General features: G+C 41.5%; 1 protein-coding gene across 1 annotated transcript in view; it reads right to left on the bottom strand.

Annotated features, from left to right (window-relative positions):
- Positions 1 to 735: 735 nt before the first annotated feature.
- The window catches only part of CLCN1 (chloride voltage-gated channel 1), a 48,011-nt gene continuing 22,579 nt past the window's right edge, over positions 736 to 26,167 (bottom strand). Inside the window, exons 9-24 of the mRNA XM_050895489.1 lie at positions 25,490 to 25,615; positions 19,915 to 19,999; positions 17,266 to 17,367; positions 14,736 to 14,820; positions 14,171 to 14,320; positions 11,436 to 11,505; positions 9,732 to 9,842; positions 9,389 to 9,602; positions 8,526 to 8,659; positions 7,777 to 8,003; positions 7,550 to 7,655; positions 5,770 to 5,852; positions 4,970 to 5,008; positions 4,208 to 4,312; positions 1,624 to 1,710; positions 736 to 1,134 (exon numbers count right to left, since the gene is read on the bottom strand). Coding sequence (XP_050751446.1) covers positions 736 to 1,134; positions 1,624 to 1,710; positions 4,208 to 4,312; positions 4,970 to 5,008; positions 5,770 to 5,852; positions 7,550 to 7,655; positions 7,777 to 8,003; positions 8,526 to 8,659; positions 9,389 to 9,602; positions 9,732 to 9,842; positions 11,436 to 11,505; positions 14,171 to 14,320; positions 14,736 to 14,820; positions 17,266 to 17,367; positions 19,915 to 19,999; positions 25,490 to 25,615 — 2,123 coding nt within the window. The remainder of the gene's footprint in view (positions 1,135 to 1,623; positions 1,711 to 4,207; positions 4,313 to 4,969; positions 5,009 to 5,769; positions 5,853 to 7,549; positions 7,656 to 7,776; positions 8,004 to 8,525; positions 8,660 to 9,388; positions 9,603 to 9,731; positions 9,843 to 11,435; positions 11,506 to 14,170; positions 14,321 to 14,735; positions 14,821 to 17,265; positions 17,368 to 19,914; positions 20,000 to 25,489; positions 25,616 to 26,167) is intronic.

Raw genomic sequence — 26,167 nt, forward strand, 5'->3', positions numbered from 1 at the left:
AGAGGCTTTCCTCCCTTCCAGTGCTTTTCTTAGAGCTGAATTCAAGACATGAGACATAGACCAAATATTTTCCTCCCATCTGTTTTTAGGGCACGGCTCAGCTAAACGACAGAGAAGCAGCTCCTAACTGCACCCCCATCCAGGAAAATCCCAGAGTAAAAATTGGGAAAAAGGAAAAATGTTCTACATGGGAATGTTGGGGGGGGGATGTGAGATAAGAGTTAGTGAAAAGGAGCTGCAGCAACGTGGACAGGACTGCAGTCAGAAGCAGCAATATGCTTCTAGGCTGGAGGTCTGGCTGTGTTTACACTGGTGCATGCAGGCCAGATGTGACTGGAAGGGTGACACAAATGGAGAATGAGAAGAGCTGCTCCTCCTCCACTTTCCACTTGGCAGACTGACCCAGAGCATCCTGACTGTGTCCAGCAGTATTCATGTCCTGTTACAATCCCTTCTGCTATGTTATTTAGACATGGCAGAAGCCTAAGCATTATGAGCCTGCCCTTAGCCACCTTGCAGTCCACACCTGACTCCTGCACACGCCTGTATAGTCCAACAGCCTAATAGTCTTCACACAGAAAGAACACAGCAGAAGAAAGGGTCAGTCCGATGCCCCTTCTCCCAGCTGAATCAATCCTCTGTGGGGATTGCAAAGAACATCCAAAAGCTTCTCTTTGAGGAGCAAACACAAGAAGACTGGCTCAACTGAAGAGTGTGGACTACTCCTCACACCAGCTATAAGGGGACATCCTCATCCTCATCTTCATCCTCATCCAGGTCAGTGGAGCGTAGGCTTATGTCCTTAAGGATGTCTGAGATGTTTTCAGCAACTGGCCCTGTCAGCTCCATCTCTTCCAACTCAGTATCAGTGGTATAAGTGGAGCACAGGACTTCCCCCTCTTCATGCAAGTGTGAGGGCTGGGGCGAGTGTGAGCAGGGAGGCAGTGGGCTCTCTGTGCCCAAGTCTGCTGCTTGCTGTGCTGCCACCATGCAGTTGTCCTGCCGGCTCCACACCTGAGTGGCCTGACTGGCCTTCTCACTGCTGATGGAAGTCCGGTTGGTGTCACGGAAACTGGCAAGGGGTGGGCGGAGGCGAACCCCAGAGCGTGTGGAGCCCTCTATTGCCTTCTGGAGCTATGAGAAGAGAAAAAGTTCAGGAAAAAATGGATGAAAGGGAGGTTGACCCAGCTCTACCCAGCAGAAGTTCATCTACTCTCCAGGGTAAAGGGATCGCAAATAGAGAGAGTCACAGCTCTACCTCTGGGGCCTGTGGAGATCATCTTTTACACTAGTGTTGTAATTTTTCATTCCACAGTAAATAACAAATTCCACACCACTTTCAGAGACAGTAATAGCCACTCAGTTAAGAGCCCTGTGTTCACGAAAAGGATGAACCATCTAACATCCCTGTAAACAACACCTGCTGCCTCCTCTGAAATACAGTCATCCATTCCTCTACAGGGCTTCCAAAGGGTTGACTCAGAATTCAACACTGGATTGAAAATGTAGCAATATCGCAGTTATATATATTCCCAGCTGGATCCTCCAGCACCTTTAAGTTATTGCAATGATCCACAGGACATTTGCAGTTGATTAGGAGGAGATGAAAGGATCTGTACTTACCTCTTCCAAAGCCAACACTCCCCTCAGCTTCCCCATACTGGTTACATAGGCATGGCTGAGACCCAGTAATGAGAACAATGTATGCGTCTATGAGCAAAAACACAAAAGACTATTTCAGGGACTTTGGAAACTGGTAACATGATACTTGGTGCTAGAGCTGGGACTTGGGATTTAGAAATGGGAATCACAAAGGTGCACAAGTCTGCAGTTATCCCAGTGAGAAACTACCTCTTCCCTTCCCCTTTTGTAGCTAGCAAATACTACCCTTTGGTTCTTCTGCTGTGCAGCCGTAGTTGGGAGTGTGTTGATGATGGAGAGCACATTCTCAAGGTCACTCTCATCCTGCATCAGGCAAACAGATTCACATGGAACACCCTGTGTATTTGGGGACTTATGCAGTTCCTGTTTCATTTTGGTGCTGGAAATTAAACTATCATATAGTAATATGCAAAGTCAGAACCTGCTTAGGTTATTTATTCCAGTGCTTTCCTTAACAGTGATTTCTTTTTTCCTGTTCCAGAATATTTCCTGTCAAAACTTAAGCTTGTTGCTGCTTATCCAGTGCAGTGGGAACACTGAGAACATGTGTCGTGGTTTAACCCCAGCCGGCAGCTAAGCACCACGCAGCCGCTTGCTCACTGCCCCCCACCCTGGGATGGGGAGAGAATCAGGAAAAAAACTCGTGAGTTGAGATAAAGACAGTTTAATAGGACAGAAAGGAATGAAAAACAATGATAATGATAATAATAATAATATGACAATAGCAATACTAAAAGAATTAAACTATACAAAGTAAGTGGTGCACAATGCAATTGCTCACCACTCATTGACCGATGCCCAGTTAGTTCCCGAGCCGCGATCCCCCCTCCCAGTTAACTCCCCCAGTTTATATACTGGGCATGATGTCATATGGTATGGAATAGCTCTTTGGCCAATTTGGGTCAGCTGTCCTGATGGTGTCCCCTCCCAGCTTCTTGTGCCCCTCCAGCCTTCTTGCTGCCTGGGCACGAGAAGCTGAAAAATCCTTGACTTAGTATAAACACTACTTAGCAACAACTAAAAACATCGGTGTGTTATCAACATTCTTTTCCTACTAAATCCAAAACACAGCACTATACCAGCTACTAGGAAGAAAATTAACTCTGTCCTAGCCGAAACCAGGACAACATGTTACTCCCTTTCTCTTACAAAGCCTTCTTAGAAGGACAGACATCACACTGTTATCAGTCTTCTTTTCTTCAGCCTAAATATACCCCATTATTTCACTGCTCTGCATAGATCAGGCTTTCTAAAACTTTCAGCATTCTCAGTGGTCATCTGTGGCTTATTTCCAACCTCCAAGTTCTTTAAGCTGAACTCTAGCTGGACTTTACCTGTGGCCTTACATGAAGTCATTCTTTCACAGCTAGTGTTTGCCTTTTTTTTAACATCACATGAGATATTGAATGTCATGTTCAACTGTAAACTACGGAAAATCTCATTGCTCAGGAACAAGACATTTTACCCTAATATAAAAGAAAATCAGACTGGTTAAATACAATTTGATCATGATAAGCTGTGATATTCTTGCCATTGTCAGTAGTCTCACATTTAGCTCTAACTATGCATACCTCAGATAGTTTGATTATTTATTCCTGCATTTTTGTGCATCCAAGTTAAGTTGCCTTGTCTGTTATTTCAGAGTTTCTCATTTGCTCTTTTTTACGAGAGGTATGAAACTTTCCCCACTTGCAGTCTTCAGGTATAATTTCTTGTAACCTGTATATTCTCAAAGATAAATGCTAGTGGTTTCAGATTACTTCAGCCAGCCCTTTAGAAAACACCAAACTCATCTTAAGTATATGCTAACCTGTTCTTATTTTGCTCAAGGCTGAGATCTTACCCCTTTGGTAACAGTAATTAATTAATTTTATGCAAGGCATATGCTGACTGTTCACATTAAATGAATACTGATAAAAACATGCACTGTGCACTTTTGCTTCAGTAGACTGCTTTCCCTTTCCATTGAGTGAAAGCCCAGTCCTCTCTTACTCCTGATAGACAATGATTGCTTTTATCCCCAGTCATCCTGTGCTAACTCTAGAAGTTATATGGTCCAGCTTCCTCTCTCCTTGTCCTTCAGTTCAATGAAGAGCCTATGATATAGGGTAGTTTCAAGCAACTCCTCTTCTCATGCACTGAGGCAGACTCTACATCCTGACAGAAACACTCTGAGAAATCCAGGAGTACTCATTCCAGTGCTGCACACTGACAAAGCAGAGTGTAAATCTCATTGTAATGCCCCCAGCAGCAAGGCATACAATGGTTCTGTTAATGTAGTGGCTGAAAAATCCTATGTGGTGTCCAAAAGCTGTTTTAATAAATGCACTCAGACTTCTTATCATGTAGCCTTTTATTTTGCAAGAGATTGGAGGTACACGCAGAAGGTTATAGGAACAAACTGACTTCTGTAGCTGGATGTGGAAGTAGCTGGTGATAGTAGTTGTAGGTGAAGACAAGGAGAAGAAATAAGTAATAGACTAGACTTGCAATGATAGACAAGGTGGAGAAAAACAGTGTATGCCTCAGAGACATCTGCACCCACCTTGTGCAGGGAAGTTCTCTCCACCAGTTGGAAAGGGGAAGGGTCTATGCGGCAGCTGTCAAAGCACACATTCTTGTTCAGCTCCTCCTGTTCCCAAGCATCTATCTGACACAGGAAAGAAGAGGAATCACTCTTACAGTAATCAGCAGTGTTGCTGTCTTGTGTACCCAAACCAGTCCCATTCTCCTGTTAATGCTTCTTCCTTCCTATGTAGATCATTCATCTTGCCCATTATATCACACCCCTCAGGTTTCCCATCCCTTCCTTGCCAGATGTCGAGTCCCTATGGAAACAGAGCAATTCCAGTACCTCAGAGGTTTTCTGAGAAGGTGAGGTTTTGCTCCTTCCTGCTTAAAGAGGGAGTGAACATCTTAGCTTTCCTTTCTGAGTGCATCTTCCCCTTGTCATTGCAAGATAATTGTTCCTTTGTGTAAAAAATGAAGGAATAACATAGACCCACAGAAAGATTCAGGTGAGGGGGGACCTGTGGAGGTCTCTAGTCCAAAAACCTGCTCACAGCAGGCCTGACTTCAGAGCTAGATCAGATTAGTTAGAGCCTTACTCAGCACATCTAGCAGAACAATCTCTTCTCTTCTTGGGTGAGCCTTGCCCACTATGCAACTCTAAGAAGAAAATGGCTTTACCTATGGCTTTATATGGCAATCACTGAGGTTGTCAGAGTTCAGGAAGCATTGCAAGTGATAGGAAATGGGCAAAAGAAGCACTCAATTAACCTCACTCCCTTTCTGCACCCATTCTTACCTCTTCTGGCCTCATTGTGTCAATGACTTGAACCGGCTCCTGTAGGAGAAAACACTGTTCAGGACAAACAAAGAATGCACAGTTTCACAGAGTACAGAAAGAAAACATTTGCACAGCCTCCTCACCCCATGTGGTTCCCTTTTTGTTCCAAATAATAGTATATTACTAAGTGTTTAGATTTTCTTTGTACTCATACACTATAAGGTGTACTCTGTACTTGCTGTGCTTCCCTTGCCAATGAAGATTGACTATGGAATGCTGGTGGAGCAATTCAGGTGCCTAAACATGGTCATCTAGTACCGCTTTAGATGCTCTCAGATATCCCACATGGGGTCCAACCACTGCCCTAGAGTGGATGGGTCTCCCATAGGCTCTGTATGATATCCACCAACCCTGTGCAGATATGGCAGATACCCAAGGACATCTAACGTGGCACAAGGCAAAAGCATTTTTTCATTTTTATCTGGCCAAAACTGTTTGCCAAATGGAATAGGACTGCACTTTATTCCAGGTTAGCCAAAATAGCATTAAGTTATTCACTGAGAAAAAGATGCCCACACTCAGTCATGATGGTAGCCTTGACACCTGAGCACTGATGGCTCTTTAGGAAGATGCACACTCCTTTACAGTAATCACACCCCTTCTCCTTGGAGAGAGTTCCCCACTGATGCTGTCAGAGTTCAGGACCATAAGTATGTCCACGCTTTGGCCAAATGCTGAATGGCTCTGAGTAGTAGGTTCTATTTCCGTTGCATTCCCTTCCCTCTTCAGGGTATTACTAGGCTCTCTGTATCCCTAACCTGGACAGCACTCTCTGTTTCAAGTGGACGGTTGTAATGGCACAAGAGCTGCTGGATCAGTTGCCTCAAACTCCTGAAATTGCCTGAAGGATGAAAACAAACACATGGATAAGAGAGAAGAACAAGTGAGAGACAAAAATACAAAGCCCCATGCCTATCTCCTTGCCCAAGGCAGGCTGGGAAATAATATGAGGGACATAGTAGATGGTATATGACAGGGCCGAGCCAGTCACAATCTAGCATTCAGTTTGTAAAATGGTGTCTGGCACATGCCAGAATAAATATTCCCATGCAAATCTTTTCCTCAAGGAGAGGAAACAAACCATTACAAAGTAGCCCTTGCAGATAATAGATCAGTGTCCCTGAAGAAAAAAACCTCAAAACCCAGAAGCAAGACTACTAGCACAGCAAACAATCTGATAGGGATAAAATGCTGTGACGAGAGGTTTCTGCAGTCCACAAAGAGAATGTGGTTTGGAGGATGAGTATGGAAAGGGGAGGCGAGAATTTGGAAATTACTTCAAAGACAAAACATATGAACAGCCTGAATGTGACAAGTACAAAGGGGTGAGAAGTCCATGGGTTGTGCCAGCAGTGTAATGGTGGGAATGAAAAAGACTGCAGAATTATTCTTCCAGGCAGGATAGTCAGGAATTAGCAAAGAGAAGGAGATAGGTTTTGGTGCTGTTGTGAAGCAAACGAGGCTGTGGAGGAAGGGTGGTCAGAAACAATGATGACAGCTGTGAGCCAAACTAAAAATTATGGCAGGGAAAGCCTCATGAAGTCACCCCTGCTCCACTTCCTCTTGTCACTCCTGGATCACTCAGTACTAGCTTCACATAAAACGTCTCACACACTGTCCTTGTTTTGATGTGATTCTTTTTCTGCTTTGGTAAGGAAGGTGGGTGGCTGTCCCACCACTCTACTGCCCTGGAAGCATAAAGTGGATTTTCCTATGCCTTAGAGGTTTAGTCATACATGAGTGGCGTTAAGGAAATAGAATGTGCTATATGCTATATTACATGCTAAACTTTGGGTGCCTAAAAGCACGAGGCAGAGCCCTATCCTCTATACTCAATTCTCAAGATTGGGCTGCACCTCTGTGAGTAAGATTACTCACTCTGTGAGTGAGTAATCACTCTCTGCATATTTCAAGACACATAAAGGAAAAAAAAAAACCCACCATCATGCGTCAAATATACATGATATACAAATCAGAAATGAGCTATGAGTACAGTCTTGGAAGGAAAGCTAATATAGGCTAGGGTGGCACACAAAGAACACAATACATCAGTATTTATCCATCATATTAATGTAGCTGAATCAAAGAGATGTGTGTGCAAGGGAGGAGCTGTTCAGTTTTGGAGATGGCTGAGCAACAGCCTAAGATACTCAAAAAACAAGTACAGATGTTTAGCTCTTAGGCTGCTTTTCTCACGGAAATTCATTCACGGGGTGAAGAAGACAAGAGATGGGACCCTTCCATGCAGACTCTCCAGGAAATGTCCGAGGAGATGTTATTGCAAAGGATGGAGTGGGGAGTACTGACAGAGAGCGAGCAGCCTGAGTGGGCCTACTTTTGCCATGCTCTCACAAACAGAAGATATTTCCAGGTATGTTACACTAATGTTGAGGTGCACTAACAAAGGACCTTTAATACAGGAACAGCAGAGAAAGCTCCTTCTCTCAGTCTCTGGGAAATCAGCACCTCACACAATTAGCATGAAAGCTTCCATGAGCTGGCTAGGATGTGACTGAGGTATGCCAGAAGTTACCATACCTGTGAGTTGCTGTGGCTCCAAAGTTTCACGTATTTGTTTAAGAGGACTTGTCGGGCCATTGGGCTCCTCTGGGTAACTGGGAGTGGGACTTGGGGGCCGAGGCAGCTGTTACGGAAAGGAGAGAAAATAAAGTCCACCCTGTGTCATTTCTTTCTCAGCCTCTCCAAATGCCTTACTGCTTCTTAAGCAGTCTCTGTGTTGCAGTCTCTCCACTTCTCTCCCTCACCTCTCCCTTCTCATCTGTATCCTCATCCTCATCAACATAAGCAAAAGATTCATGCTTCAGCTTTGGCAGGCTTGCCCACGGTCCCTTGCTGTGCCCATCGTAGGGTGCCTCAGACAGCTTCTGCTGCATTTCTCTGTTGAGGAGCCGTCGCCGTTCTGGGCTTAGATGTCTCTCGAGGAGAGCCTGCAGTTCAGATCGCTCTACAGACCCCAGAAGAATCATGGTCTCTGCATAACACAGAGCAGAGAAGCCATTAAGCCACTTCAAGGTTTTGAATGTCCCTTGCCACACACTGCCCCTTCCTCCCTCCAACCTCTTCAAAGTGCTTGGACTCGTACTATCCAGAGCTATAGAAGAGTCATTGACCAGACTGGCTAGTTCCTGCTAATACACTGTGGGGCTGTGGGAAGCTCACCATCCCTGAGTTGTGCCACTCCTCAGCACCACATCAGAAGCAGGCTCTTTACTTATGCAAGATCCCTCCCTCTTGTCACAGTTCAGTCCACAAACTTCCCACACACCTCCCGTATGTGCTATATCTGCTTCACTGCCCACACTCCAGCTTACCTGTCTGACCAGCTGAAACAGCCTTCTCTCATACATCATCCATAGTGGATGATTTTTAGGATGATTTTTTTATGTAGTGGGTCACACTGCCTCCTTCACAGCATGTAATTTGAAAGCTAGTTTCTTTGGCTCTTTAAGCTGAGACAGTCTTCAGGAAGGACCAGTTTCTCCACATGGCTTACCTGGTGAGTCCACCAAAGGCAAAGTCTTAACAGTGGTGCTTTGGAGCAGAGTTTGCAATTCTCGGTATTTACAGTTGGAGGAGACGAATTTCACATCTTGGACCATAATATCCTCAACAAAAATATTGTATTTGCTGTGAATTTATGGACAATAAGGGGAAGAGTTAACATACAAAAAATGTCTAGCAGATAAATTCCTTAAAGAAATCTATAAATGACCACTTTTTTAAAAAGTGTTCTCAATACAGTTGCTAAATAATCTTCTGTGAGAGTAACCAAAGAGGACTTTCCAACAGGATCAACACACATTAACTGGATTTTCATTACAGTTGTATTCTACTCCATTACTCCTCACCATAAAAATACACATATATATACACATATATGTATAGATGTTTTATATATACATACCTATGTATATTATATATACTAGAGAGAGGAAGACGTATATGAATAACTGAATTTTGTTTTAAGCAAAATATCCAAATAAAATGATATTTCAAACATTTGCTGGAGAAAAAAATCCAAACTCCACTGAATTCAGAAAAAAATGGAAATGAGTCACTGATTTTTAAATTTTTAAACTGAAACAATTTGGCAATATTAATACAAATTCAGTAACATTGCAGATTATTCAAACCTGTGCTTTCAGTGAAAAAAAGAAGAGGACTTTTCTCCACTTCCGTGTGTGAACCCTAGTTCTACTCCACCACTTGTTTTTTCTTGCTGCAGGCCTATTCTGCCTTTTTATTTTCTTTGTAGTACTATCCCCTTCTCATGACCTTTTATTCTCCCATGGTCTCATCCTCTTCTGCTTTATTTTTTTGCCACTTTCCACCTCCACCTCTGTTTTACTACTATACCTTATGTGATTCCAGCCCAGGTCTGGCAGGTAGGGCAACTTCTTCACCTGGATGATGCTATCATAGAGGCTGGGCTGCAGACTCTGGGCCACCATGTTGGCAAGAATGACAGCCACCATCATGGGGAGGATGTGAGAGATCTGACCTGTCAGCTCGAAGCAAATCACAGCAGTGGAGACAGTGTGGCTCACTGCTCCTGTTAGAGCTGCTGCACCTTTCCCAGGTAGGGTGGAAAAGGAATAGGGAGAGAAGATGACTGTCATATAGAAACAGCATGTCATGTCAACCAGGAAAGTCATGGGGATGGGACCAGGAGAAGAAAAAGACAGACATGGAGACTCACCAATGACAGCATACCCTCCAGGTAAGATCTGATAAACAATACCATCAAAGAGGATCCCGCTGGGAAAAAGTGATGCCATGATTTCCCCAATAAGACGCCCAAATGCAGCACCTGGAAAATATCACTGACAATTATGGAATTAACATCTAAGGAACACCCAGTCTGTGCTGTGCAGCTGTACTGGGCAATCACTTGCGTATTTTCTAACAGAAACAAAATCAAAACTTAGATTAAAATGACACTGGGGACTAAAGAGTAGTTCTCAGTTACAAAATATAGAAGTTAGACTCCAAGAGGAAAAAAAGGTACTAAGATATGTAAATACAGTTGACCCCTCATTCTTCCACTTAGGCACACCAGGCACAGTGGTATTTGTGATTCCCAGGTAGGAGGAAATATTTTCAGAATATGTACAATGTCAGTCCAGCTCACAGTTGAGGCCCTTCACACACTCAGTCTATGAAAGTCCAAACACTAGAATCACAGCTTACAGAAGAGTTAATGTGGGAAGGGACTTTTGGAGGTCTTGTTCTGACCCCTGCTCCCACAGGGCTAATTTAAAAGGGAGATCAAGTCACCCAGGGCCTTGTCCAGGCAGGCTTTAAAAGCCTGCAAGAATGGAGATTCTCCAGCCTTTCTGAGCACTTTAACCAAGGAAACAATTTTTTTCTTATGTCCCATCAGAATTTCTCCTGTTGCAACTTGTGCCTTTACCTCCTATTTACTGTATGTCTCTAAGAGGAGTCTTTCTATCCTCTCTATCCCCTGCTGCATTAGGTGGTGAAGGCTGCAGTTAGATCCCCTCTTGGCCTCCTCTTCTGCAGGCTGAACAAGCCCAACTTCTTCGGGCTCTCCTTGTTTGTTTTGTGCTCCAGCTCCCCAACAATGTCAGTGGCCTCCACTGGACTCATTGCACTTTGTCAAAATCTCTTGTATTGGTGGACACAAAATGGCACAATATTCCAGAATTGTGTCCAAAATGCTGAAGGCAGAGAAATAACCAATTTCTTTGCCTTGCTGGCTAGGCTTTTCCTAATACAGCCTTGTTTATGGTTAGCCTTCATCACTGCAAGGGCATGCTACTGACTCATGGTCAGTTGCTGCCTGCCAGAACCCCGAGGTCCTTAGCACACACCATTTCATTTAAGAGCTCTGGGTACTTAATACTGAACTTCATGAGCTTGTATGCTTTAGTCTAACATAGCCTCTCTTTCTTAACATTAGCATCATATTCTTTTTATTTTTTGGTCTTGGAATTAAAACCAGTTAAAAAAAAATAAACTCCCGTATGTTACCATATTTCAGTCAGAAGAATGAATAAGAGGTGGAATACATTGTAGGTACTAGTTTTGAGGTTATCTCTTCTAGTTGGCCTTCAGGGGTGATAATACTAACTGTAGGATGAAAGTTTCTCTGTAGGTGAAGAGGCAGAGAAATTAGAAGGCCAGCATGCCTCCCCGCAGTGTGGCTTTCCTTATGTAAAAGGACAGGGATTTCCTCCTCAGTGTTTGGATTTGGGGGGTGGGAAAATGACAAAAGCAGAGACTTAGAGGCTGGTATATGGACTGTTAACCGAGCTTGTCATAGACATCAAGTGATGACTCCTCATCCACTAGAAGAAACGTACCGGGTTCGTATGCAATGTCACTCTTATCCTCTCCACCTGTCAGACCTATATGGCTGCAACACAAAATTGAAACTCACCTAGAACAAAAACAGGCATGAAGCCGCCACAGGGGATTGGCATTGTGGTAGCAATGACAGACATCCAGAACTAGAACAGAGGCAGAGGGTGTGGTTGTTACTGAGCAGCAATAGCATTTCCTGCAGCCCCACTCTACCGCCCAGCCTGTGAATCCATGAAGAGACACATTCTGAGGGATCTGGCAGTTCAGCCAGAAGCTGAAGGGTGAAGGGGCTGTGGGGTGTGAAGGGAAGCTGGAGGAACTCTGGCAACACACCAACACTGACGCAAAGGACCTCTGGGCAACTGCTGTGGTGGCAGGGAAGCTGAATCACCAAGGGGACAGATGAACATGAGAACTCCTTTGCCTTGGACCTCAGAAGTTGAGATTTCCTACTGCTCCAAACAGCTTAGCTTTTCATAGAACAAGGTTGTCAAAATTTCATAGAACAAGGTTGTCAAAATTTCACAGACTCAGAAAGATTTCAGTGCGAAAGGAACTCTCCCCCAACTCCCAGCTCCTAGAAGGGCTAATTCCTAAGTTAGATCAGGTTGCTCAGGGCCTTACCCAGGTGAATTCTGAACATTTTGAAGGGTGGAGATTCCCCAGATTTTCTGGGCATTTGTGCCACTGCTGACCCACACTCAGGGGAGAATTTTTTCCTGAAGTCCAACTGTCATAAGTTTCCTTTATTCTAGCTTGTGTCTGTTGCCTCTTGTCCTATCGCTATGTTGGGCAAAATGATGAAATCCGTCCTGGTACTGCTAAGACCAATTCAAATGCTGACTTAGCCCAGCACATATAGACTTCTTCGGGAGGCAACAGCCTAATCTTACAAACACCTCAAAGGCCAATACGCTCAGACTTTCTCAGGCAATATGACAAGAAATTTCCACAGTTGAGGGAAACACAGAAAATGCTGCTGTTTCAAAAACTTGTACAAAGAAGTGTACTGGCAAGATGTTCCTTGCTGCAGCAGTATCATCCACAGGAGAGAGACAACCATGGTCCAGCACGTCAAGAGCAATACTTGCAGGTATTTCAGGACCATATTCTCCTCAGAGTGGGCAAATCCTTCCTGTTCAAGGTCCACCTTTGAGGAGGTGATGCCTCTGCAGATATTGTTGTAGCTGTAGACAGATCAGATACTAATCTGTAGACAGTTTGGTGAGAGGATATCCACCCAAGACAGCTTTTCTGCTGTAACTCTCAGGATGGTTGGCATAAAAGGGAAAACGAAGCCACGATATAGCCTGCCATTTAGGAAAGCCCTCTACAAAGGTAACAAAGAGCCAACAGATCAGCATTTCTCAGCCCATGGTAGAGGAGCATGGTGTGAGGATAGGCTGGACCATCAATTTGATACTAGCTGCTGTTGTTCCTTCCATAAGCCATTTGAATATTCCAGAAGAGAAGTTCCTGGCTGGCTACAGAGGCCAGCAAGCTGCAGAAGTGAAGTACTGCTAGCTAAGCTCTGTCTTTGCAGTACCAAACCCAGGCCAAATACAGCTGAGAATTGGGACTATAGTGCAGTGGCGAATCAGGCCAAGTCTTTGCCCAGAGTTGAAACAGCAGTTTCTTTTCTATGGGCTCTATCCCAACTCTGAATATATCCAGAAGAAAATAAACTGCTTGGAGCAGTTATCTAGTGAGTTGAGAAACCCTTTATTTAATGGAACAAGGCCAATGAATCTACTGTTTGAGGATACAGCTCTTCCAAAGGAGAACAGATGGATTCAGGATAGATACACCATGTAGTCCCTCCCTCTTTTATTCAAGTAAATGAGACTTTATCTGCTTGGTACACTATAATCAGAATTACTACAGAAGCAGAACCCTTAACTGCCTGTCAAAAATTCGATACAGTATTTTACTTTAGGTGGAATCAGCTGTGTCAATCAATCATTGATGTCCATTCCTGATCTCCTGAAATGCTCAACTGATATTGCAAGGTGGCCTCAGCTCTTTTGCTTCTTTGCTACAAAAAAAATCACCATTTCTATGATATTTTTACCCTTTTATTGCCCCCCCCCCCCAACCTCTTTCTTGCTATTTGTATTTTGAACACTGGAATATAATGTTTTCTTCTTTCAAATCTCTTCTCTTGCTCTGTCATGTATCAGTTACACAGCTGATGCTTTCAGAGGCTGAACAGTTGCAACTTCCACAGACCATGTCAGCTCAGAACCTTTAATCTGCTGTTGCTTTCTGAGAAGTGAGCAAAACTGTTTTCAGCTGCATTTCTCCATCAAGTTATGGTACTGCTAACAAATCCTTGAGCCTCACGCAACTATAGATTGTGCTTGCATATTCTTATTTGTCTCCTATCTGTAGTCAGGAATATCAAGTAGGCTGTATCAGACTTTACTTAGACCAAATATAAATTATCTGAGAGCTTTTTACTCAATTATTTATTTTTGTGGAACTTGAGAAATCTTTCCTGATGTAGTCCTCTCTACCAACTACTACACAGTGGGCACCAAAGGTCATTCAGCAGGATGCATGAGGAAGATGACCTAGGGAGCAGTGAAGGACATCACTATATTAAGGCCAGGAGACTATTCCCTAATGATTTTGGTAATCTTGTATTCAAGGTGGGCAAACATCACATCAAAAGATGTAAGATCTCATTGCAGTTGTAGTGCTTCATTCAATACCCAGCAACTCCTCATTGACAGTTCACAAACTATTTTGCAAAGGATCAAGAACATTCACTCTGAGTGGAGAAGGGTTATGGTGAGCTGGGTTTCCTACCTTCATGAGGAAGAAGAGCAGGATGATGATGAAGACGCTGACTTTAGGATGGATCCAGGCAGCAGATTTCCCTAGGATCTGAGGGTCCCCTGTGTATTTTGCCCAGGTATAGTTATCAAAGAGAGAGCTGATGGCTTCCCGTGGCATCAACTAAACAGCAAAAAAACAGGCATAAGCCATAAGATTAGACGGAGTAAATATTCTACCTCTGTTCCAATAAAGTGGAGGAGATTTTTACTTCAGTAATTCATGATTATGAGACTTAATTGACATTTTTAATCTTCAGGAAGAGAGACGGGACTTTACCTAAACTAGTGAAAGGATAACTACTTTTACACATGGGGTAACATCTTCCTTATTACTTGCTTAGGAGAGTGGACCTTTTTCAAGTTTTATATGAAGGAGACAGCAGAGATCATGAGTCTCAGAATATAGTCCCTCCTCAGTCCAAACTCCTCCCATATCTTTCTTCCCGTTTCCATGACATAAGGTTATTGAGACACAGGATAAAGGGAGACTGTTCTGCAGAATTGCACAGAATTGCAAATACACATCCCGCTCTCACCTCTCCTGCCATGAACTGCCCAAATCCGGGAGGAAAGGTCACAGTTGCTATAAGGAAGGTTATAACCCCAGGGTATATGAGGCGGCTGAAAAGAAAGAAAAGTTTATTAAAATATAACTTCACATTCTTTTCTTGTAGCACTATCACTTCAGGACTATGAATGCTGTTTCTGTGACAGCTCTCTGCCACATCTGTATCCATTGCTTTGGACTTCTGTTCCTGGCAATTTAGTGCCGTGCTGCACTGATCATCATCATTCATTGTCATGATTTAACCCCAGCCAGCAACTAAGCACCACGCAGCCGCTTCCCCCTCCCCCCTCCCAGTGGGGTGGGGAGGAGAAGGGGGAAAAAAAAAAAAGTAAAACTTGTGGGTTGAGATAAGAACAGTTTAATAACTAAGGTAAAATAAAACACACTACTAACTAACAACAGCAACAATAATATAATAATAATAATAATATAATAATAATAATAATAATGAAAAGGAATATAACAAAAAAAAAGAAATAACACCCAAGAGAAGACAAGTGATGCACAACGCAATTGCTCACCACCCGCTGACCAATGCCCGAGCAGCAATCCGCTCCTCCCGGCCAGCACCCCCTGCTTTGTATACTGGGCATGACATTCTATGGTATGGAATATCCCTTTGGCTAGTTCAGGTCAGCTGCCCGGCTATGCTCCCTCCCAGCTTCTTGTGCACCTGCTTGCTGGCAGAGCATGGGAGACTGAAAAATCCTTGACTTAGGATAAGCGCTCCTTAGCAACAACTAAAACATCAGTGTGTTATCAACATTATTCTCACACTAAATCCAAAACACAGCACTGTACCAACTACTAAGAAGAAAATTAACTCTATCCCACCCGAAACCAGGACATTCATAGAGAGTTCAACTGTCAGCAAAGCCATTTTTCCCATCAGAATTAATGTAATGGGAGGGATGGAGGGAGAAAGGGATGTACAAAATGCACAAACTTGAATACGCGAGGGGAATGTGTATTTACAATGATGTGTTGACCTATTGTCAAAAGCCAGCACCTCCTCTGTTTGTCCTGATTATGCCAGTCTTGCTTCTTCATCCCCCATGCAATGTATCCTGTCCTAGCGTATTTAAATGTAGGGTTTTTTTCATACATTTGTGCATGCATCCCCCATTGCATTAATTCTTAGGAGAAAAGCTGCTTTTCTTTCCATTGAATTGCTGACCATCACAATTTTTGGGAAGGTGTCCTTGGTGGCCAGTGGGTCTAGCTGTGCTGGGCCAGTGGGGCATAGCTGGACAGCAGGCTAAAGCCATCTGTGTTTTCCTGCTGCTGTGTCCAATCCCAGGATGGGTTTCTGGGTACACTGTGACACTTCACGTGCACTAAGACAACATGAGTCTAAGCTGCCTCCGCATGCTGGACTAATCCTGTCAGGTTTAGTCCCCTGACAAATTACTGTGTTCCCTACAGGAAGTTCTGGCTGAGATGCTGTGGTATTTAGGAAGACAAAATATAACCTTTAATTTCTTCCAGTCTAAGGACCCACAAAATTCTGAGAAATTAGTCAAAAGTTTAAAGTAAATTCCTGCTTTTCAGGCTTTGCTCCACTTATCTATTAACTTTGTTTGATGGCTCTGCTGGTGCTTGTGGGTAATGCTACATAATGAAGAAGGACAATTTTTCTTCCACATAATAAATTAAGTTAGTTTGAACTTCTTTTTAACTAGTGGTTTTCTTCTGCTCAGATCTGCAACTTGCTAAGAATGTAGGTCCTCCACACCTCTCAACTTAAAAAATTCTCATAGCATCAGATTTCTTCTGTAAAGAGACTGAAGACATTAACAGTTAGCCTCCTTTTCTTCTTTGGGTTATAACTTCGGAGGTTATAACTTTATTAGAGAGGGAAAAAAAAGTATCTTTAAGTGCCCTGTAAAACCTTTATTGCTAAGATTTGTATTTTGTTTTGCATTTCTCTTCCATGCTGCAATTCACACCATTTGGTTACTATCAGTTTCAGCTTTTGGTTCGTAAGTATGCAGTAATTGCAATACTGCAGTACATTCTTTACATTTTTGTCTACATTTTGATTAAAAAAAATGTACATTTTAAAGACATAGTTAGATTTCAGTTGTATTTAATTTTCTTAAAGTATAAATGATGTTGAATTTATTTTTTACAGATTCTAAAAAAATAAACAGAAGCCGCATGACCTTAAGAAGCATGATCATTGATTTTCTAATTAAAAACATCTTCTGTCCAACTAATAGTTTTCCTTGTCCTCTTAATGAATATTACAGAGTCTCCCTTCTATAATCAAGAAGCTATTTGAAACTATTAGGGCTGATCAAGAAGAAAATCCAGTGCAGAGCAAATCCTCTTGATGTTTGCAGATATCTTACTCTCATATAATTTCAGTTTCTCATATTTTTACCATCTTACACTTGAAATAGTTCTACTAGCTTCCAGAAAGCATTTGTTACTATCCAATACCAGTAGGGCATAAAAATCTGGTCCCTAAAGAGAGTATCTTCAAAGGCACTCACTATTTGGTGAGAAACTGGCTCAGAGCTGTATGACGCCGGATGCATAGGACCACTTGGCGATTGAGATAAACGAAAAATGCTCCAAGGAATCCAGAACATATCCTAAAGTGGAGAAAAAGAAATAAAATCATACCAAACAACAGATAATACACAAACCATCAACCAAGAAAATGAGTTTAAGTGTTTTTCATCTTCAGCTGTTTATAAAGTCTTTTAAATGTCACCTAGAGGGTTACTCCCATAGCAACTCACTTAAAGACATTGACTCCTTGATGAAAGGGGAGAGATTATTTTGGACCTCTTTGTCACACACACTGCCATTTTACCACTTAAATTTTCTCTTGCTTAGAGGGGGAAATCTCATCTATAAAAATCTATAAAATAATCTATAAAAATAATCTATAAAAAGGGACTGACAGATCTCAGTGGGGGCTGGCAAAGAGCAACTGGGCAAAGACCAGTATTGTCAGAACTTAGACATCAGACTGGAACAGGAAATAGTAAAAATGAAGGGAGTTTAACTCTGATTCAGCAAAACTATACACCTACATCAAATATTAAAAGTAATAGCAACTCTTGTGCCTAAAGTGAAGTATGTCATCTCTATGATCCTAATCACTTAGGCCTATGTTCCTGATCCTAATAAAGCCAAAAAAAGTATAGTTGTCTAAGGCCTGGCCTTGATCCTTATGCTCTGTAGCTTAATGAGACCTGGATAAATAGGGCCTAATACTCAAAGGTGGAGTAAAAAAAAAGAGTGAAAAAAGAGTGCATTTAGAATTGGTAAGGGGAAGTACTATTTTATGTGGCAAATAATTAACCCACAGAATACTGAGGATAAACAGATAACATTTTCATTCTATTAATTTTTAAAATTAATGGAATTTTCCTTTGTTATATGTTATGCAGGCTTTTGCCAAGTCTTGTTCAAAGATTAATTTAGCTCACTTAAAAAGTTATATGTTGAAAAAATCCTGCTTGATCATTTAAAAATTGCATAGAAACAAGTTTAAACTAAATCTAAAGCTCTTCACAGACAAACATGTCCAATGAGCTTCTCTTAAATATTTTAAGCCAGCACTGTTTAGCACTACTGTTAAAATAGACCAGTCCCTTAGGCAATATAAGCCTAAGGGCTGCATAGTGAACTGAACTTCTTTATAATATTTTATATTAAAAAATAGATGCCTCCATTCCTGTCTATCAATTTGTCAATAAAAGTGCTCCTCCTGTATATATTTTGCAAATTAACAACATTTTCTGACACAGAAGAACAAGATCTACCTGTTGATAGTGCTTGGGCTGGCTCAGGTTTTTTGTCCTGCCTGAAAGTGAAGAAATATGTTGGATAGAAAGAGTTCAACTTCTTTGAGACTTAATGTTAAGAGAATTTGGAGCATTCCAAGTTGGCATCAGGACTTTATCCAAGACTATCCAAGTCTTTAGCTTTTTTTTAAAAAAATACCATGTTGGACACCCAGGCATTTGAAAGCATTTCACAGTTGTCATATACTCCTTTCCTAGCCTATGTGCAATACTGAAAAAAACCCAGTTCTGACAACTCTGTTCAAAACACAATGACAAGAAGTTTTGCATTCTATCAATCAGCTGTAAATCATAAGGATTACCTTTTTCCTTGCCAATCTAAACAAATAGATTCCCCCAAGTTCAGCACACAACTCTATTCAAGGAGAAGAACAAAGTGGATACATATTACTAGCAAAAGCCCCTGTATATTCGTAGTTTTTCAACATATCTGATGTCTTCAAAAAATCCCACTTGAGTTCAAGCGGTTCAAGTAAATTAATATGAGGGCAGCCTACTAAAACCCCAAATATATTTCTGGTCTTGGATCCAGATCTTGCAACAGAATATGTTCACAATGCCAGCACAGGTGTTTGTTCCTACAGTGTATTCCCTTCACTACTGCTCTGCAGTGATTTCCCTGGAGCCTCTCTCAAGCTCTAACCCAAGACTTTTCCTCACAGCAATTCCAAACACGTTTTCTCTAGTATTTCCTAATTCTCTTCTCATTTTTCTTAAGTTCCTTCTTTCATTTCCCAAAATTTCCTCCACAAATGAAACCAACTCAGATATCTGCATAAATAAAATAAAACTCACATTCATCTTAATAAATTAACTGTTGTTCTCACTGAACCCAATTACGGTTCAGTTACCCTTGCCACCATGTCGAGTGTACCAACCTCTCTTGAAAAGGATAACCATTCTGACCTTGTAAAAGGGAAACTTCCTGGTTAAATCTTTTGTCCGATTTTTGTCAAGTGAAAAGGCCATACTTGTTGGGTCAGTTCATTTGGGGATGCTATCAAAACGGTTAAAGGGCCATTCAGTAAATCTATACCCAGAACCTAGACCAAGTTAGACTTACTTGTTTTTCCAGAACTTAATTTCTGAAAAAGATATATGGAAAGGAAATAACAAACAGCTTGATAATACCCACATTTCCTTCCTTACACATTGTGCTACATGGGCACCATTTCTAAAGGAGGAATCCCAACAAGCAGAGGCCTTATTTGTGACAATCAAAATGTCTAAGAGAGATGTATGTAACTGTTTTGTAAAAGAATTCCTAACAGAGCTCACATGATAACCTTTGTAGAGCAAGGAGCCAGGTTCCCGAGAACTTACCCTATTACAGCAAATGCTGGCAGCTCTTGCAGATCAAAGGGAAAATCCATGCGAAAGTTCGTTCTGAACAGGGCTGTGATGGTGACTGTGAGAGAAGAAAGAGGTAGAGGAAGAAAGGGAATAATGAGGTGAGAAGTTAAATGCCATAAAAGCTAGGGGTAGGGACAGGGGAGCTAGTTTATACATGTTCCTATGTGGTTTCATGACGTTATATACAATATTACAGATTGGCAGACTGCTCTGATTTTAGTAGTGCCTATTTTTGAGCACTTGCAACCCTAGCACTCTAGATGGTATAGGTTTGTTTTCAGAGAATGTATATATTTTTTTAGCTACAATCCCAGATTTTTTAAGGGTTTCCTTTTCTTTCTTTTCTTCTACCATCCATTCTCTGGAAAATAAAAACTCTTCCCACTATACTCACTGACTCTGAAAACTCTTTGCCAAGACAGGCAGTGCTTACATATCTGGAGAAGCTGTGTCACACACAGTTGTGATTGCCTTCTAGAAACAAAACTCAGATCCTCTCTGAAGTTATACCTGCAAAATTTTTGACTGGTACCAAAAGAATGAGTGTCTTCTTAGAAATCAGAGATGGAAAATATCAGCTAAGCCCCATCTTCTCCAGCTCACCTCTCCTAGTAGTGTTGCACTGCTACAATGACTCAGATGTTGAAATCTGTCCTGCTTTTACCTGGAGGTACCTAATTGTGTGGAAACAGTAAATATCTGTATGCCAACAGGTGAAGTACAAATTAGCAATCGAGTGCAGAGTGGAAATGCAGCTGAATGAGGATGGATATAAATCCCAACTTGCCCTGGATGAAGGAATTATTTGCACAATGAGGAAAGAAAAGAAGTAGTGAAAAATCTAGCATTATATGATAATTACAGGAGGCATTAATTACTGGTTAATTGGTCAGACAGGACTAGGTTTAAAGCAATGATTTAATCAGATCTCTGTGGGTTACATTACCTAAGATAGCTAAGCCTGTCTAACCACATGCTACTATCCAAAATGGGAAGATCTTTTACTCCCTGCCTCTTCATCCCGTTCCTTCCCTCCCAGCTGCACTGTTCTCCCCTCCCGTCAGGCCCACTCCAACACATGCCAAAGTCTTCACTGAGTTCTTTCACCTCATTAAAACCTACCAGAAAACCTATCATCTGCTCTTTTCCTGGATTAGTCCTCTGCCAGGGAAGTGGATTGAATGGAGGGTCCAACGAACACAGAGATAGTACAAGTGAGGGGTAGAAGAACAGTCAGGGACGGAAGATGGTGAAAAGCAGGATGGCCTCTTTTTTGTTAGATCAGCCCAAGAAAGGGATCATCTCAATTTAGTTTTGGGAAACAGATAGTCCAAGCCACTAAATGACAGTGCATTAAAAGTATAGTAGGGCTCCCTTTCAAAGAGTTTTGCCACAGGATGGCAAAGATGACCAGAGCAAAGGGAAACAGTCACAGCACTTAGTCTGAGTCTTTCTAGGTTCCCTCTCTACTCCCACAAGACAGAAAGAGATTCCTACAGAAAGATTCATCCCACCTATCTTCATCCTCTTTCCTGAGTGACTAAGCCATCCTGAAACTGAATGGCTAAGCCCTTTTCTCTCCATTGGCTACAAATGCTACTAGTTTAGAGTAGCTGTCCAACTCTTACAAGGTGAAAGTTAAAAGAAGTAAAAAGAAATGAAAAAGTTTAGTTAATGGGAAAGTCTACTTAAAAAAGCTTTGAAAATAACACTGAGCCATGTGTAGAAGTGATCAGAAGGAGCAGGAGGAAAGCAAGGTGTAAAACACTATGGCAAATAAGATGAAGGCTCAGGACATGGTAAAACAGAAATCCTGCAAATTGCAGAACTCCAGTTTTCCATGATTAGCAAACGGGGGCCTAAGTTGTAGCAGCCAACCAGAGTGGGTTAGATGTTATTTGGAAAGTACAGATGATGGTGTAAAGCCCGCCGACAAAGCCATCAGTATCCAGAAACCAGCAAAGATTTTGTGGGTCTAAGAAAGAAAAGAATTTTGGTGAGATGCTACACAACTTGCATCTGTCTACTCTGATGTGATTGCTTCCCTACCTGCTACTTCCTGGTAGCAATGGTGCAGCTTGGAGGTAAAAAATGACAATAAAAGAGGTGTTAAACAAGCTGCAGACTTAAAAGTCACTAAGATCTGAGGCAGATTAGGAATGAGGTGTTTGAGCTATTTAAAAAAAGAATTCACCTTCTCTAATGAGCATCAGGGCTTCCAGGGACTGCAGGGGGACCGATGGGTAGCATATGTGTTTATGAAGGTTGTGGAGCAATGTGGTGAAGTGCAAAGAGAGCTGTGCATTAGGACCTGGCAAATTGGTAAAATATGTATAGATTTTAAAAGCAAGCACAACCCTGGAAATACCTGTTATGAACCTCAAAGCCAAGGAAAAAACCCAGAAAGATAATTCAAATTAATAAAAACTTTGTGATGTGGAATTTTTTTAACAAAACAGTAAAACCAGATTAAGGGGAATGGTATTTATTTAGATTATTAAGAGGTCCCACACGAGGCTGTGGAGCCTCATGTAGAGGTCCACTGATCAAACAGCAAAAGGGAAAATATTATCATGGATCAGAAGCTAGCTCAGAGAGAGGAAAAAAGTGAGTTTATCACATCAGACATGTAATGATACATATCATAGTACACATGCAGCAGGAGTTGCTAATTGTTGTCTTGGGGCCCTGTGGTGTTGAATGGATTTCTTCAGAGGTCAATATTGGAGCTGATTGTGTTTAACATCTGCATCAAGGACCAAGATGATAGGATGGAACTCACTCATCAGTGACCATACTGAACTGGAGAGGGAGAGGAGGAGGTGGTTTGTCACCTGGGGAGGGCTTCACTCAGAGTGGCCTTCACAAACTGGAGGAGTTGACCAGTAGGAACATCATAAATTCAACAAAAAGACAAATATTTAGTCCTGCACCTGGAATGGCAGGTGTGTCAGTACAGCCTGGGGGCCTAGTGAACAGGAAAAGCTCTGCTCTCATGCCAGAGGGTGCTGTTGGATACGGTTGAGGGTGGTGATTATTTCCTTCTATACAGCACTGATGAAGCCACATCTAGAAAACCCGGTACAAATGAAATGTTAAAAAACTGGGGAGAGTCCCGTGGTGAGCCCCAAGATGGTCCAGGGCATGAGCACAGGGAGAGGCTGCAGGAACTAGGTCTACTCAGCCTGGAAATGAGAAGGCCCAAGGGGTTTCTAACAGCAGTCTCCCCTACCTCATGGGGAAGTTGTAAAGACACAGTGAAAGAAAAAGAGGCAATGGGCACAACTTCCAACAAAGGAATTTTGTCTACATATAATGAGCAAATGCTTCTTTTTGGGGAGGTGGTTCAGCACTGAAACAGATGCCCAGAGAGGCAGTGGAAAGTTGTCCCTGCTGTAAGCAGGAGTTTGGAGTAGAGACCTCCAGGGTTCTTTTCCAAACTAAGCCTTTCTATGATGCTATGATTCAGAATTTTCTGTGGAAGACAGCAAAAACTGCATATGATACTGAATCAGTTTACCCTGGTTGGAAGCAGAGAGGACTGCATAAGAAAGGCAATGTTCTGTGTTGATGAATGCAAAGTAATACAGTGGGGGAAGATTATTGGTACATTAGAAAGGAATCTAATTTAACAATAGTATTTCAAGAAAGAGAGTTGGATCAGTGTAGACAGCTCTAAGAAAATGGTCTTTTTACCTTTTTCCTAACTGCAGCTGCTAGAAATGTGCAAAAGCTGCATAAAAATGGTATGATAATGCACAGTATTGCATTGCAATATTGTAATGCCTTCCAATAGATCCATGCAATAACCACACCTGCTTGGAACTCTGATCATTTTATCTCAAAAATATTCAGGAAGAAGATGGCAAATGCTGCCTAAGCAGAAAAGTTAGTTCATCTATTATGTATGAATTTGCAATAGTTCACGTTTCACATGAACGTTACAGGTAGATGCACATAGTGCACAGTTTCTTCCACTTTCAAGCACATTAATCTACCTCATACAAAGGCTTTCTTACTGGGTGATAATAGTAGCCATACAGGAAACTAGCACAAAGACATCCGCTTATCTACTGAGTGCATAACTTCTGGGAGTAGACAAGACTTGAGAGATTGTGAAGACATCAGAGAGGGGGCCTAAGAAAAACCCTTGCAGGCAAAGACTGAAAAGACCAGGCTTTTAACTTTCAGAAGGAAATGAGCAAGAAAAGACATGAAAGATAAGTTAGAGCAGGCATGATAAAAGATCATAAAATAATGAATGACTTAGCTACACAAAAGTTTCTAGTTCCTTAATACAAGGACAAGGAGACTGGCAACACAGACAAAGAAAATTCAGAGCTATGAAAAGGAACTGTTTTTCATAGACAATTGGATCATGGAACTTTTTAACCCAGACAGTCAACGAAGCAGAATGTAAGGAGCTGTTAATGTGGGTATTAAAGCTGTCTGGATGATTTTGAAGAAGGGACAGTAATTAAGATGTTTCAGGATTAAGCTAATTTCTAATGATTTGGGAGATCAGCAAGGGAGCTAGAGTAGATAAAGTGAAGGATAGGACATTATCTCCTGTCATCTGTCTTCAAATTTCTTCTATTTTCCTCTGGAAAGAACAGAAAGATGTGGTTTTTGTGACAAATCTGATTGTTGAATACCCCTCAATATGAGGCAGTGTTTCACAAACAAAGATGTAGTCACTTTCTACATTCAAGCAGAAAGTGTAGTCACTTTCTATATTCAAGAGAATATTCAAGCCAAATAATGTTTTAGCACAAAAAAAATCCAACCCTGTGAAGTCAAGAGAGACATACGTTATAGCAGTTTTAAGTAAGGGAACGCCCACATGGAGCTCAAATCAATAAAACAGGTATAACTGTAAGAATAAAAGATAAAGGCATTATAAGCAACAAGTTTACAAAGAAATGGCAGCCTTCCACATCAGCTGGAACTCCGTTCCCATAGTATCTGAAATACTCCTCTGAACAAGCTTGTCCTGTGCTATTTCTGTCTGCACAAATGTTGGACTCATACTTTTCAGTTACTTGAGACAGTTATTTTTTCAAGACCTTCAGTCAGACCCTACCAATCCTGTAAAATGTAATCATTTTATCATCTCAGTTTTCTAGACTATTTGGTTTTTATGCTTCTAGTCAAGAGATGACAAAAGCAGACCATGGCATTTCCAGCAGATCATGGCAGCATACACTGTAGTATCTATTACATCCTCTGTAATGGGATACCTCTATGTTTGCAGCCTTGACGTTATGCTGAGTAGAGGCAAAAATCCCACCTCAGGGGCCCTCTTACTTGCCCAGGACTCATATTAATTTTTCGGTCACATCCCCAGCACACCTAGGAATAGGTTGGGTTATACAACTGATGACATAAGATACTTCCCTTTCTCTTTCCTTCTGTACTGCTGGAAGTCATGTCATGGCAGAAGTTTCAAACATCGTACAAGGTTGTGGTTTTGAGGAAGATGGAAAATAATAAATTAATAGAGCAACTTTTTACAAAGAGAGAGTAGGAATGGCTCTTAGCTTACCTGCATCCTTGTTCCAAACAGCAAGGACTCGGAAAACAAAGGCACTAAACGTAGCTGCAAAGAAACCTCTCCAATAATTGCGCACAGCAAAGTAAGTGGAAGTGACCTCAATGCTGAAAAGGACCCCTAGAAAGAGTTGGAAAGGGAGCAAAGTTAAAATCAGAAGTGTAATGTTAGAAGCATGAGAGAGGCTTCTAAATAGTCTTCTAGAGCAGTGGTCTCCACACTTCTTTGATTGCACACCCCTACCAATAAAAGATTTTTGAGCATGTACCCCGCCAATATATGTGTATTTATTTAAAAATTATATACATGTACTACTGTACTAATATAGTACATACAATACAAAACATACACAAAAAATAGAAATTAAAAAAGGATGAGATAAAGATGAAATAAACAAAATTTTAAAAAGAATTTGTCTTATTAATAGAACAAAAAAAATTTGTTCTCACTAAATATTGATATTCTTTATTTTTTAAAATCTTGGTTTAACACTTGGTGATACAGTGATTCAAAGGTCTGGTTCTATGTTCAGTTTATTTGATAGTTGGTCTTAATGGATGTCACAGCTGAAAAAGATATCTCACAAAGATACATACATCCAAATGCAAGAAATGCATTGTTGGCTGTGCTTACTACATCATGATAGTATTTTTTCAATCCCATCCACCACTT

This window comes from Gymnogyps californianus, chromosome 1 (assembly GCF_018139145.2).
Source record: "Gymnogyps californianus isolate 813 chromosome 1, ASM1813914v2, whole genome shotgun sequence".
Lineage (NCBI taxonomy): Eukaryota > Metazoa > Chordata > Aves > Accipitriformes > Cathartidae > Gymnogyps > Gymnogyps californianus.